The sequence below is a fragment of the Scyliorhinus torazame genome, chromosome 5 (assembly GCF_047496885.1).
Source record: "Scyliorhinus torazame isolate Kashiwa2021f chromosome 5, sScyTor2.1, whole genome shotgun sequence".
Classification (NCBI taxonomy): Eukaryota; Metazoa; Chordata; class Chondrichthyes; order Carcharhiniformes; family Scyliorhinidae; genus Scyliorhinus; species Scyliorhinus torazame.
The window spans coordinates 255,958,823-255,972,731 of NC_092711.1; the positions used below are offsets into that span (position 1 = coordinate 255,958,823).

The following is a 13,909-nucleotide window of genomic DNA, read 5'->3' on the forward strand; positions in this document are numbered from 1 at the left end:
CCCTCCGCCAGCAGATCGGCTCCCCCTCCCCAACTGTGGCGGCGTTGGACTCAGTCCACAGCCACCATGCGAGGTCCCCGAACGGTGTGAGCACGTGTCCCACGCCGTGGGGGACTTGGCACTTGGGGGAGGGCCTGAAGCCGTCCATATGGCTTGCGCCGTGCTCTCCGAGTACGGCGTTTGTGGGGGGGGGGGGGGGGGGGGGGTCGCAAAAACGCTGCCGCCGCCTCTGATTCCTGCGTAAACGCGGATTCTCCGGCCGATCACCGAACACGATTTCGGCGATCGGAGAATCCCGCCCCTGGTTTTTGAGTATTATCAGCATTTGTGCACGTTCCAAGTAGCATATCGGTATTTTTCATATTGAACAATGTGACACTGAATATTTCCTACTGCTATGCTTTTTTGTGTTTCAGCATATTTTCAACTAATATTTATGTTTGAGAACTTCACATGAGCTGGTCTATTTTAGGTCAAATTGAAAAATAAGACTAAGGAAGAAAATCTTTGAGGAGGTGGTGGGGAACACTAAGATTGCTAGTGTGCTGTCAATATTTTCTGGAGAAGGAGCTTTTTTGCAATAGCACAATGTTTTTTATTCCTTTGTATTATTGAATAATTGCTTATATTTGGAAATTGTGATTTTTGCTTCAGGAACAAGTATACCTTTCAGGTACTTAAGAGGGAAAAGTAAGTCCTGCTAGCAATATAAACTTTACTGCTTTGCAGTTTGGGGAAATCTGGTATTTTGTCTTCACATATAATTCAGTGATTTCTGCATCCTTTAGTTTTTCAGTATTGGAGATGTGTGTCATTTGCACTTTTCACTTTCATTTTGGATTTAATTAGGAGCATTATTTGATGAAAATATGTCGGAGTGAATTCTCCGCCGGCGGGATTCTCAGTTCCGTTTGTAGCGCACTCCCACCCATGGGTTTCCTGGCGGCGTGGGGTGACCACAATGGGAAATCCCATTGGTCGGCGGCGGGGATAGAGAACCCCGCTGCCGGCGAGGATGCACCACCAAGGAACATGCGGCTGGGCAGGCAGAGAATTCATCCCGTCTAATATTTGATGGTAACAATTTATTTGTTTTTCATTCTTATGTTTTTCAGTTGAATATTCAGCGCAAAACTAAGAAAGCTTTTGCAGACTTTAATGAAGGGGAAATTCATTTCAGACCAACTTACAAATATGACACCAAATCAGATCAGTGGGACTCAAGGTAATTAATCTTTATGGATTTGTTTATGAAGTTGTGAATAATGGTATCTCAAAAATCAGAGATGCTTTCTAGTTGCCTGTCATCATTCACAGATTTTATGATGGAATTGGATAAATATTGTGGCCAACTATTTCCAACCCCTGCTATGCCTATTTTAATTTTACAGTCCTAGCTGGGTGTGACCTAATTGGGCAGTACGGTAGCACAAGTGGATAGCACTGTGGCTTCACAACGCCAGGATCCTAGGTTCGATTCCCCGCTGGGTCACTGTCTGTGCGGAGTCTGCACGTTCTCCCCGTGTCTGCGTGGGTTTCCTCCGAGTGCTCCGGTTTCCTCTCTCAGTCCAAAGACCTGCAGGTTAGGTGGATTGGCCATGCTAAACTGCTCTTAGTGTCCAAAAAAAATAAATGTTAGGAGCGGTTATTGGGTTACGGGGATAGGGTGGAAGTGAGGGCTTAAGCGGGTCGGTGCAGACTCGATGGGCCAAATGGCCTCCTTCTGCACTGGATGTTCTATGTTCTAATTGCGGCTACCGGTTTCATTTTGGCTTCTCTCTTTACGTTTCAGTCTAAATGATATTCTGCATTCTAGCACTTTCCTTCAATTGGGGAAAAAAGTTGAAAATCTAAGATAATCAGATGCTGAAAATCTGAAAAAAATAAGGTTTGCAAATCATCTGTGGAAAGAGAAACAGTTAACGGTTTGAGTCGAATGGCCCACCAGTCTCCACATTCAAAAGGTTACCCTCTGCCATTTCCACCACCTCCATCATGACACTATCATCATACATATCTTCCCCAGCCTGGAAGGGACCATTCCCTCTGTCATGATATTCAAACACACACATCATGATAGACACACCAACAGACAAATCAGCACACACAACACGACAACCAATCATAGACAAGGACAGAGACAGTATAAGAGAAGAAACACGACACCTGGTGGCCAGTAGATCTGGAGACCAGGACAAGGACAGGACCTGATTAACATCACACACAGAGAGTCACCACGTGCAGAGTATCAAGACAGAACTGTAAATAACAAGTTGAAATAAAACAGCGTTGTACCAAATACAACCGTGTTGGTTCATCTGTACATCAGAACACCCAACACTACACCCTCTATGACACCCTGGAGATCTCTATCATTCCCAACCTCTTCCACTTCCCTTCCCATGGCACACTCCCATGCAATTACAAGATGAGTAACGCCTTCTCTTTTGTCTCCTCACTGTTCAAGGACTCAACACTATGTCCAGGTGAAGCAGTGACGTACTTGTACTTTTTTACAATTTAGTATACTGTATTCACTGCTCACAATGCAGTCTCCTCTGCATTACAGAGACCAATCATAGACTGAGTGATTGCTTTGCAGAATACCTCCACTCTGCCGCAGGCATGCCTGCAAATATCCAGCTCTGTGTCATTTTAATCCACCTTCTGAAATCAACATTTGAGTTCAACAATTTCTGATCATGAATTCTGACCCCGAGTTTGTCCGGTCAGAATCTTATTTTTCATGTTTTTTGCTTACAGACAGAACTGTTCATTATTTTTCCTTCATACTTTGTACAAACGTTTTGTTTCTTTGCCACAACCATTGGCAGTGATTTATCATCTTTGAGAGGGAATAAAGTCAGAGATGGAAACAAAGTTCTCATAGGGGTATAACTCCTCTTAGAAGTTGAGACAATGTATGCTAAACCTTACCTATGTGCTGTTTTTAGCTCTCCAATGTTGACATTGTGTTCCAAGGACATCAATGTTAGTTTTTCACCAAAAGTGCAAAACGCAATCTTGGCTGAGAATGCCAGCAGGAGGGCTATCACAACTTCCTTTAATTGGGGTATGTTTGTTGGTCATCACAGAAAAACTGACATTGTTTATTCCTCTCCCCTAGTCTCATAACTCCCTCCCTTCCTCTATCTCACACCTTGCCCACAAAATCAAAGAAATGTTAAATTTCTTTAAGGTGTTGTTCAATCATGTAAACCACGAATTAGGTCTGTGTTCAGAGATTACGTACACTTTCTATAGGTTTTGATGTTTGGCCTACTGCAAAGAATTCCCGTTTATTGTACTATTGTATCCTAAAGTTGTGCCACTGTATCATGCTGACTTTCTCCTTGGCAGTGGCAAGTGCCGTGTTCCAGCATGGTGTGATCGTGTGCTCTGGAGAGGTGAAAGTGTACATCAGAAAAGTTATCGAAGTCACATGGAGCTTCGAACCAGCGATCACAAGCCTGTCAGCTCACTCTTGGATGTTGGGGTATATATTGTTTGTATGTCTTTATCTCTCCCTCGCTCTCTTTCATGTGCTACTTTTCTACTGTACATAAATATCTTTCCAACCATTGTGCCCAAAACAAAATTGGCCAAATCTGTACTTTACCTCTCGCTGTAGTTCTATAATGTGTCCTTCCAAATCAATTATTTTAAATTTCATACCACTTTCTTCCTCCAGTCTTTTAACTTGATCTCTGCTTCCAGGTTAACGTTACGTTGTCTTCGCTCATACTCTTTTCAACACTGGTGTTCAGCACATTCACTTAATAATCTGAAATAGTGATTAGAATAGGAATAAAATTTGTGAGCCCAGGTTGAGACATAAAAGAGCTGATGGGCTAAATTTAAAAAGGGATGCTGAATCCAATTTGGGAACATGAGACAGAACTTTAAGCACATCCCGATTTTGAATTAAAAGAAGCAATTTGGCGTGGTTTAAGTTCAGTGGGTGAACACATGCAAAACTTTGTTTCTTTTATATTGGAACAAACTGCCTTTGACTTGGCAAGTTCAAGTTTTTGAACTGTGAAACAACATAGGGTGCAATTTAACGAGAAAATTTCAGAGCCCGGTTTCAAGCATGTTTAGTGGAGTGTTTCTCAGCGGCTGTAGCTCCAAGCAAGACCCGCTATTCAACGGCATTTTGCCAGATTGCTTTGCCTCAGCAGGGAACGCCCCGTCACTTCCAGTTGGGGAACACTTCAGCAGTCAAGGGCATTCAGCCTCTGATCTAGGGCAGCACGGTAGCATTGTGGATAGCACAATTGCTTCACAGCTCCAGGGTCCCAGGTTCGATTCTGGCTTGGGTCACTGTCTGTGCGGAGTGTGCACATCCTCCCCGTGTGTGCGTGGGTTTCCTCCAGGTGCTCCGGTTTCCTCCCACAGTCCAAAGATGTGCAGGTTAGGTGGATTGGCCATGATAAATTACCCTTCGTGTCCAAAATTGCCCTTAGTGTTGGATGGGGTTACTGGTTTATGGGGATTGGGTGAAGGTGTTGACCTTGGGTAGGGTGCTCTTTCCAAGAGCCGGTGCAGACTCGATGGGCCGAATGGCCTCCTTCTGCACTGTAACTTCTATGATTCTAAAAGCTTCAAATGCACACTTCTATGATAACCTCCGGGTAAGCGTTCTCCAAGGCGGCCTTCAGGACACGCGACAACGCAGAATCGCGAGCAGAAACTTATAGCCAAGATCCGCACACACGTGTGCGGCCTCAACCGGGATCTGAGATTCATGTCGCATTACATTCATCCCCCAACCTCTGGCCTGCGAAATCCTACCAACTGTCCTGGCTTGACACAATTCACACCTCTTTAACCTGGGGTTACCCCATCTCTGGATCTGTAAAGATTTAATCACCTGCTAAAGTTCGCATTCTGAGCATTGTCTGGCATCTTTGCATTTGTCTATATATATGTTTCTGGAACATACCTCTTCATTCACCTCAGGAAGGAGCAGCGCCCCGAAAGCTAGTGATTCGAAACAAACGTGTTGGACTTTAACCTGGTGTTGTAAGACTTCTTACTATGAAAAAGGCACAGGTTGTAAAGGTATCTTCCCCCCAGGTGCCCTCTGGCCCCAGCTACCCCTTCACCTTTATGGGCGCACTCCAGCACAACCAGTGCCGTCTTGTGTGTGGGGATTGTAACGTGTATATGTGGCTGCAGCTTGTCAGCCTCCCGAGTATTGATTATGGACCTGCCGAGTCTGGCACCGTTTTTCTTTGGAATCGATTGTGTTCCACGTGGCACCGGTGCTAGCAATCGTTGAATCGTTCCAGGTTCGGCACCAGTTTTGCTGTCGTGAAGTCCACGAATGCTGCCCCAGCGTCAACACTTGAGTCTCAGGAACGAAGAATCCAGCCCACAGTCTTTTGAGCCAGGGTCCCATTCTGGGATCTTCCTGTCCAGTTAGATTCATCCGCTATCTTATCATTATCTTATTACTGTTTGAGAGACCTTGATGTGCACCAAATTAGATTACACATTTCATTACAACACTGACTACAATTCAGAAGAACTTATTTTGATATCCGAAGTGTCATTAAAAAGCAGTGTATAAATACAGGGGGTGAATTCTCAGTCCTGCCGCAATCATTTTCTGGTGTAGTGCGCCCCAGCTGGCAATGGGATCCTCCATCTCACCAGCCAGCCAATGGGGTTTTCCATTGTGGCACCCCCATGCCATTGGGAAATCTGTGGGCGTGAGTGCACTGTCGACAAAGTGGAGGATCCCGCTGATGGAGAATCCGGCCCTGTTCTTTCATGCATTATGGGCACAGTGTGATGTGACCTTCCTGCAAATCTGAAGTACACACTGTATAAAATTGTAAGTACGTGTAGAGTGTGTATGTAAGAGAAATATTGGATTAACTTCTATTCTGTCTTAGGTGAAAATTGTAGATGAACAGAGGTACAAGAAGGTGTTTGAAGATATTGTTCGAGTGATGGATCGAATGGAGAATGAGTTCCTACCTTCTTTATCCCTTAGTAGAAGAGATGTAAGTGCATAACCACTATAGCATTAGCAACCCTTTGATAGCTACAATATTGGTAGCGTTTTTGGTATAATTTGTTCTAAATTGCCTGTGACCTATGTGAAAATCTCCCTTTGTTGCACATGTAACAGTATGTGAATTGACTTTGCCAGTATTGCAACTGAACGTATCAGGATTGCAGCCCCTGGATCCATTAAATGCCATTCAACATGTAAAACAGATCCTAGGTTATTTTTTATGCAACATTCAAAAGTAGTAAATTAGAATCAGAATGTTTGAAAATACACAGCAGATCAGACAGCATCTGGAGAGAAAAACAATTAACATTTCAAGTCGATGATCTTTTATCGGCTTGGATGATGAGAAGGTAAAAGGGTGGGTATTATGCCTCCTGCACTTGTGTGGAAAGCTGTCATTGAAAAGGGAGGGAGGTGGTGTTCTCTGTCCTATCACAGTCCTTTTTTTCTTGTTTCCCCCCCCCCCCCCCCCCCCCGCCCACCTTCACCCCTTTCACTTTCTTAAAACGTATTATATTTCTAACTTTTCCCAGTTCTACTTAAAGGGCATCACCCACAGGTACTGCCTGATCTATAATACTCCCACCTTTTTCTGTTTTATTTCAGATTTCCAGCATCTGCAGTATTCTGCATTTGAACAAAAGCAGTACTTTGATTTTTATAAAATAACATAATTTCCGTCAATGCCCCTCAGATGGATTATTTTTCTATTCTGGTTCCCAGAATGTTGCTTCACTGGTTGCAGAATATCTGTGTATGCAGGCCCAAGCAAATGGGAGAAGTGCATAGCAACTATAATATTATCACTTGTGATCTGTGCCTGGAATATTAAATGTCTACCATTCAAGTTATCCTGCTATAGTTAAAATTAAATTTCTGTTCTTTGGTCAGTGTTTCTAGGATGCAAAATAAGCCTGTGCCATATTTTCAATTCCTAATACTGTTTAACATTTTGAACTAATATGTATGCCATACAGAATACTCTATAATATAAGATTCAAAGGATGATGTAATGTTTTTAATGACAGTGAGGGGAGAATACATCATACAAGTAGCGCTAGAGTGGGAAAAGTTTCTTTATGTACTAAAGCAATTCTTTAGCTGAGCAGCATTGCTGTAATCTCATGCCACTCCCTGCCCTCCTGGCAGGGGATTGGGAGGGCATGAAATCGGGTGGGATGGCAGGTGAATCCATGCCCATCACCTACCCGCTCCCACTGGTATTTACCAGTAGTGAGATAGTGTCGGGCAGCCCACTTTCCCTTGGGTAATTGCATTCCCTTAAGTGGCCACTTCAGGGCCTCTTTCTGCCACTACTGGTATTTACCCAGACTACATTGCCAAGGTTATACCTTGGGGGCTTTTCTGCGGGCTTGGGAGGGAATAACCCTCCCAATCAAGACCTTTGTGCCCGTGGAAGGGCCACCTGAGGAAAAATCTTCCTCCCTTGCCTGAAAAGACTCCTCCCCCCCCCCCCCTCACTTGTCAATCAACCATTTCCCACTCTTGCCGGGGTCCACCTGGTAATCTGGAAAGTTCACCCCACCTTCTCCAGCATCCATCACTGGCATGGTCTGTGGACTTGTTATCACTCCTGGTGGCACTGCTGGGACATCAAATCCCAGCCCATGTTTTTTCCTGTGATATTTTTCACTGAGGTACCAACTAATCATTTTTTATTCAAATTCGAAAATTCAATATTCCTAATTCTTAAAAAGTGCAACGGTTGTCAAGGTCTAATACATTAATGAAAATAGTTTAGCTAACCAACTTAGCAGCAAAGTACTATTCACTGGGGAGTTTAGAATCAATCTACAGCACGGTAGCATTGTGGATAGCACAATCGCTTCACAACTTCAGGGTCCCAGGTTCGATTCGGGCTTGGGTCACTGTCTGTGTGGAGTCCGCACATCCTCCCCGTGTGTGCGTGGGTTTCCTCCGGGTGCTCCGGTTTCCTCCCACAGTCCAAAGATGTGCAGGTTAGGTGGATTGGCCATGATAAATTGCCCTCCGTGTCCAAAATTGCCCTTAGTGTTGGGTGGGGTTACTGGGTTATGGGGATAGGGTGGAGGTGTTGACCTTGGGTAGGGTGCTCTTTCCAAGAGCCGGTGCAGACTCGATGGGCCGAATGGCCTCCTTCTGCACTGTAAATTCTATGAAGCTACCTTGCTTGATGCAGCAGTGTAATGTTCCATGTTGCAATGTAACATATCTGTCATTTACAATTGTCAGACAAATTCTTAAACCATCGATTGGAGACTGTATCATGGAATTGGAAAATGTTCACATTCCACTCACTTGGCTTACAAAGTATGGGCATCTCATCTTTGTACAGGGTTAATGGTTAATTCTTTCTGAGCTTTATGAAAGTAACAAAGTGAACGCAATAGGGAAATAATATATTTGATTAAAAAGCTACAGACAGTTATTCCAGAAACTTTGAGATACCCTGTATATGTAACAAAAAAAAGGTACAGGTAATTCATTGTGTTCATTAAAAATAATTGAACCAAAGTGAAGCATCAACAAAAGACTCATGTGTTATTTTCTTAATTACAGTTTACATTTGGGGACGTTAAGTTCCGACAGCTGCAAAGGGAAAAGTTTCAGATAACTAATGATGGACAGGTGCCCTGTCATTTCTCCTTCATTCCCAAACTGAATGACAGCAATTACAGCAAACAGTGGCTACGGGCAGAACCTTGTGAAGGATATCTTGAACCGAGTAAGTATAACAGCCACCATTTAGTGGTCTATTAATGCAATGGTTTTCTCACAGGTCAGTGACGTGTATCAGCCCAAGTTGAATTATACCTAGAAATAATTTCAATGTTACGTTTAGTCTCTTACACATGAAACTTCAGTATTATTTGTGGGGTGCGAGTGAATTTATCCCTAGTTTCAGTCCAAGCCTTTAATTTCCAAATTTTAATCATACTGTATGTGACACAGTACAGAAGAAGGCTATTTGACCCATAGTGTTTGTGCAGGTTGTTTTGAAAGAGCAATTCCTATCCCAATCCCCTGTCCTTTTCTCATATCCCTAGTTTTCCCCCCCGTCATTCATATTTTAGTATTACTCTTGGAAAAAAAATCCCCAATATGTTATGTTGTGATAAATGACAACTGTTTTACTTCACACATGACAGCTACAAGTAATGTTGAGAAATAAACAGGGTCTTGAATGAAATCTCTGACATTTGTTCCACATGTTGTAAACTTGATTTTTACTCTTACCACTTGAATGTTAATTTTAGTTTTCATGAGAAATTTAGGTTCTAATTTCAATCTAATCAATGGGAAAACCTATTTTTGCTTCCAATGACTGTTTTCCATCTCGACTAAAGTAACCCTATTCAGTCTCCATCATAATGAGCAAAAGCCGATGCACAAATTAGCTGGTGGATTTTGAGTTCATCTTTTAGCCAATGTTATTACATCTTTCAGTACTTAAACAGTGCTAGAAAAATATAAATTGTTATATTAATTGTAAACTAAAACAGACAAATTAAGATCTAATTATTTCTCTGACCAGGATGCTCCCCCTCGCCTCCCCACCCGGCAGCAGGCCTTCGGGTGGTGAATGTGCTTGCCATTGGCAGGATGCACCCCCCAGGGAACCCATTCCAGGGGGGGTTCACCTTCGGTGGGACGAGAGGATCCCACCAGCAGGAATGGTTGGGGTGTGGGGTGGAAAATCCTGCCAATAATGTTTAGAAGACAGTTTTCCCTTGGTGACCTAAAAAAGACCATACCAAAATTGCAAAATGCTTCTGCTGAAAATATTCCCAAACTGCTTTGTTGTACAGAGAGATGTAGGTAACACTGTTAACATTGTTGCAGTTTCCAATTAAATAAATAATCTTTATTGTCACAAGTAGGCTTACATTAACACTGCAATGAAGTTACTGTGAAAAGCCCCTAGTTGCCACATTCCGGCACCTGTTCGGGTACAGGGAGGGAGAATTCAGAATTCTCAGCTGGTACAGGAATTGAACCCGCGCTGCTGGCCTTGTTCTGCATCACAAACCAGCTGACTAGCCTACTGAGCGAAACCAGCCCCAACCACCCCACCCCCTAGGTCCCCAAGAAACACTTTGATCCTTTAATCTTTATTTTTTTTAAATATAAAAATTAAATAACGTGGCTTTATCCAGTCAAAAAAAATAAGGTCAACAAATTACTTGTTCAAATGGCCTGAACGGTCATTTCCATCATTACAGAGACCCACCCCAAAGCCCCCACTATGCAGTCACTCTCTCCAAATCCAAATTCACAGGCTATCTACTTTAATTCCTGTGTCACAGCAGCAGTCTCCTCACGGGCTGTGCTGTGATATGGAAGATCCTAAAAATAGTCTTTTAATATGGGATGAGATGAAGAGAGCAAAGGAAAATGAATGATGTAAATAATATTTAAAAATCCCCTGTGAAGGGTATGCTTAAATTGTTTTTATATTTAATATATTTAATTTTTATATTTACTCAAGTTAATGAACATTAGAGTTTATGGTATATTGGCATCTCGGAATTAAGGCCAATGCCAGTGGATGATCAAGAACTAAGACACTATAAACCATTTAAACTATAGATGTACAAAGAGAGGTGGAGGAATTATATTATTGATAAGGAATTTAATAGGTATAAAAAAATGGACATGAGATAGTAGAAGGAGATGAGGATAAAATATTAGGGCTAATTTCCTCACTCCGGTACCATTTCAGGAGAAGAGTTACTTAACATTTAAATTAATAAATGGAAAATCAAGAACTGCAGACCCACAATCTCTTAACCATCAGTATTATAAGCACTTGACAGGGGTATCTCCCTTAATATGAATAGAACCAAACAACTATTAACTAACTTAAAGGACACTAGTCAAAGGTAAGTTTGCAGACAAAGACCGATGTGGAACTTTATTATGTGTTAATTATGGAAAATGTTAACATCTCTGAAATTGTATGGTTAGGCCAGAGACCAACAGAAGGGAGATATGAAATACAAATTTGCTTATACAGTAAAGGATAGTTTTCTGGTGGAGAAGCTTAGCAGGTCAGGAGAGCAATTGAGCACTTTGGAGCTGGCAGGCTTCGTGCCATCAAAGCCAAGGTCAAAAATAATATGATTCAGGAAGACTTAGAAAATCAAATCCTGAAGCTTTCTCTATTCAAGCACTGGGAAAACGAAGGGCGGGATTCTCCACGCCGAAATGGGGCTAGGAGCAGGGAATGAGGCATCAGACCCGCGATTGGGTTTGGCGTCTTCCCGTAATTCTCCATGGACCGGAGAATCGGCGCCAGTCACGTGCGCGCGATCGACGCGGCGCCAGGCGGGGGCCATTGAAAGATGCCCCCGCGGCAATCCTCCTGGTCGAGTTCCCGCTGGCGTGGTTCACTCATGGTTCCACCTGGCGGGCACTCATGGTTCCACCTGGCGAGCACTCGGAGTGGCGGCTGCGGATAGAGTCCGTGGCCACCCTGGTGAGGGGCGGGGGGATCCGTCACCGGGTGGGACCTCCAGGCCGGCCAGGGTTCTGATCGGGGGACACCGATCGGCGGGCGCGTGCGATCTGGGGTGGGGGGGGGGGTCCTATTTTGTTGGGGCCGGCTTGCTGTGTGGGTCCGCCATGTTGTGCGGGGCCACTGCACGCATCCGCGGACCTCCGGCCGGAAGCGCAGGGCCCCATATCGGAAGCTGCGTAGATTATTCCGGTGCCCTGCAAGCCCCCTTCAAAAAGAGAATCACTCTGGACTTTGTCCAGGAAAGTCCAGAGTGATTCGCGCCCGTTTTCTCGCGAGCGTGGAGACATAACCCCATTAACAGAGAATTCTGCCCAAAGTGTCTCATCAGCAAAAGTCTATATTCATAACTCCCAACTTCATTCCCCTTCCTATACTGATTGCCCTGCCTGAGCAATCCCATATTCTATCTGTCACTAAGCCTGCTAGTTTTTACCATTGCCAATTTCTGTCACTACTTCGGAAATGGTAATACTGTACAAGCTTTTTACCTCAAGACTGAATTCCTCCGATGTCCTCCTGGTTGACTTGCCAAACTATAGTGTTAGTAAACTCAAATTTATCCTTATGTTGTCCAGTATTAAGCCACAATCCCTAAATTTCTTGCCTTTGCCAATCAATATAGTTTGCTAAAGAGTTTGGAAGAATCCTTAAAAATAAAATCATGAATACTTTAAAGATGCAAGGATATAAAATGCAACTAAAGATTGCTAAAGAACATTATAGGAGAAAATAATGGGCGCGAGCTTCCGACTGTTCAATTGCACAGAGCACTAAAGCTATAGCATTCTGTACCTAGATTGGCAGGTGTGCAGGGCCAGGAGGTGATCTTTCAAGTGATCCTTCAGTTTCCTTACCCTGTGCAAAGGTTGGGTTAAACTGCAAGATGGAGGAATTTAATTAAAACGATTGTAATATAAAATGATCCTATTTATAGTAGATCAATAGAATTGTGAATTAGGAAAAACCGTGCCCTACAGCACTCATCACATCCTTTAAAGAGAGAACACCAGTAAATATGTGGTCCATTAAAATAAAAGGTGACAATTTTATCATTTGGAATTATAGAAAACTTAAATCAAAATAGCTCCTCTATAACTCTCTCACACACTTGTATCCCTTCTCAACCTTGATCAAGTGATCAAACTCTTGCCTCTTGAGGTTGAAGGTTGTGGTTTAACCCCCGTTTCAGAGCCTTGAACACATTTGTTGTGCCGAGAGAATGCTGTGCTATTCTAGATATATTTTGTTAGTTAAGACATTAAACAGGATAGATATTGTATGGGCTAAAGAAGCCAATGTTGTATATATTTGGACAAGGGAAGTGATGGGACTTTCACTCGAAATGAGGGCTCTTTGTGGTGTAGGTGGATATGCGGGGTTTGTGTGCTAAAAGGGGATTTCTGGGCTTTCCTAGGGCCGGGCAAGGGGGAAAGGGACCCGGGCGGTATCATCCACGCTGGCTGGTTTAAGCCGGCCAGTGAACGGGAGTGAGGTGGGGGGAGGGGCTGCGGCCATCGGAGCCTGGCAGAACAGGGTCCGAGTGGCCTAGCCGGGGTGGAAAGTTGAGGGGGGAAGGAACCGAGGTTGGGGGAGGAGTTTTACAAGAGGCAGTGGACGGGAGGAATTGGAGACTGGGGGGGGGGGGGGGGGGGGGTACAACTCTTGGGTATCATGTACGGTACTCTTTCAGAGGTTGGATGGCGTTGAGTGTAGGGGGGGGGGGGGGGGAGTGGACTCTATAGGTCAATGGTCACCATGGGCGGTCCCGGACTCCTTTTTCTTTTTCTCTTTTTTTTTGTTTCCACCGTGGGAGGGTTTGTTTTATGGGATGCATATGTTGACAGGTGGGCCGTTGTTTGGGGTGGTGGGAGGATGGGATCGTTGGTATTGTTAAGGGGATTGATTTTGTATTTGTTGCAGTTTACTGTTTGTGGGTGGGGTGTAAATTTTGAAGGAAAATGTGAAAATGGAGAATAAAAACATTCCAAACTTTTTTTTAAAAACAGGATAGATATAAAAGGCCCAATAGTAATATTGAAAGAGCAGGCACATTCTCCAGTGACCTGGCAGCCATTTATTCCTTTTGCTGCCTGTTGAAACATGTCTGCAAATTGGCTGTTGTGTTTATCTATGTTACCCACTGACTGTATTTCACAGAATTGTTATGGCACAGAAAGAGGCCATATGGCCCATCATATCTGTGCATACTCTCCAAACGAGCATTATGGCTTGGTGCCATTCCCCAGCCTTTTCCCCATGCCCCTATACAGGTATATTGTTTCTATTCCGGTGATCATCTAATGCCCTCTTGAATTCCTCAATTGAACGTGCCTCTACCACACTTACAGGCAATGAATTCC

General features: G+C 43.6%; 1 protein-coding gene across 4 annotated transcripts in view; it reads left to right on the plus strand.

The window, feature by feature from the left end:
* ocrl (OCRL inositol polyphosphate-5-phosphatase) overlaps nucleotides 1-13,909 on the plus strand; it is a 130,948-nt gene that overhangs the window by 75,073 nt on the left and 41,966 nt on the right. For all 4 annotated transcript variants that reach the window (XM_072505384.1, XM_072505385.1, XM_072505386.1 and 1 more), the window contains 4 exons: nucleotides 1,116-1,225; nucleotides 3,361-3,496; nucleotides 5,904-6,014; nucleotides 8,588-8,753. In XM_072505384.1, coding sequence (XP_072361485.1) covers nucleotides 1,116-1,225; nucleotides 3,361-3,496; nucleotides 5,904-6,014; nucleotides 8,588-8,753 — 523 coding nt within the window. The remainder of the gene's footprint in view (nucleotides 1-1,115; nucleotides 1,226-3,360; nucleotides 3,497-5,903; nucleotides 6,015-8,587; nucleotides 8,754-13,909) is intronic.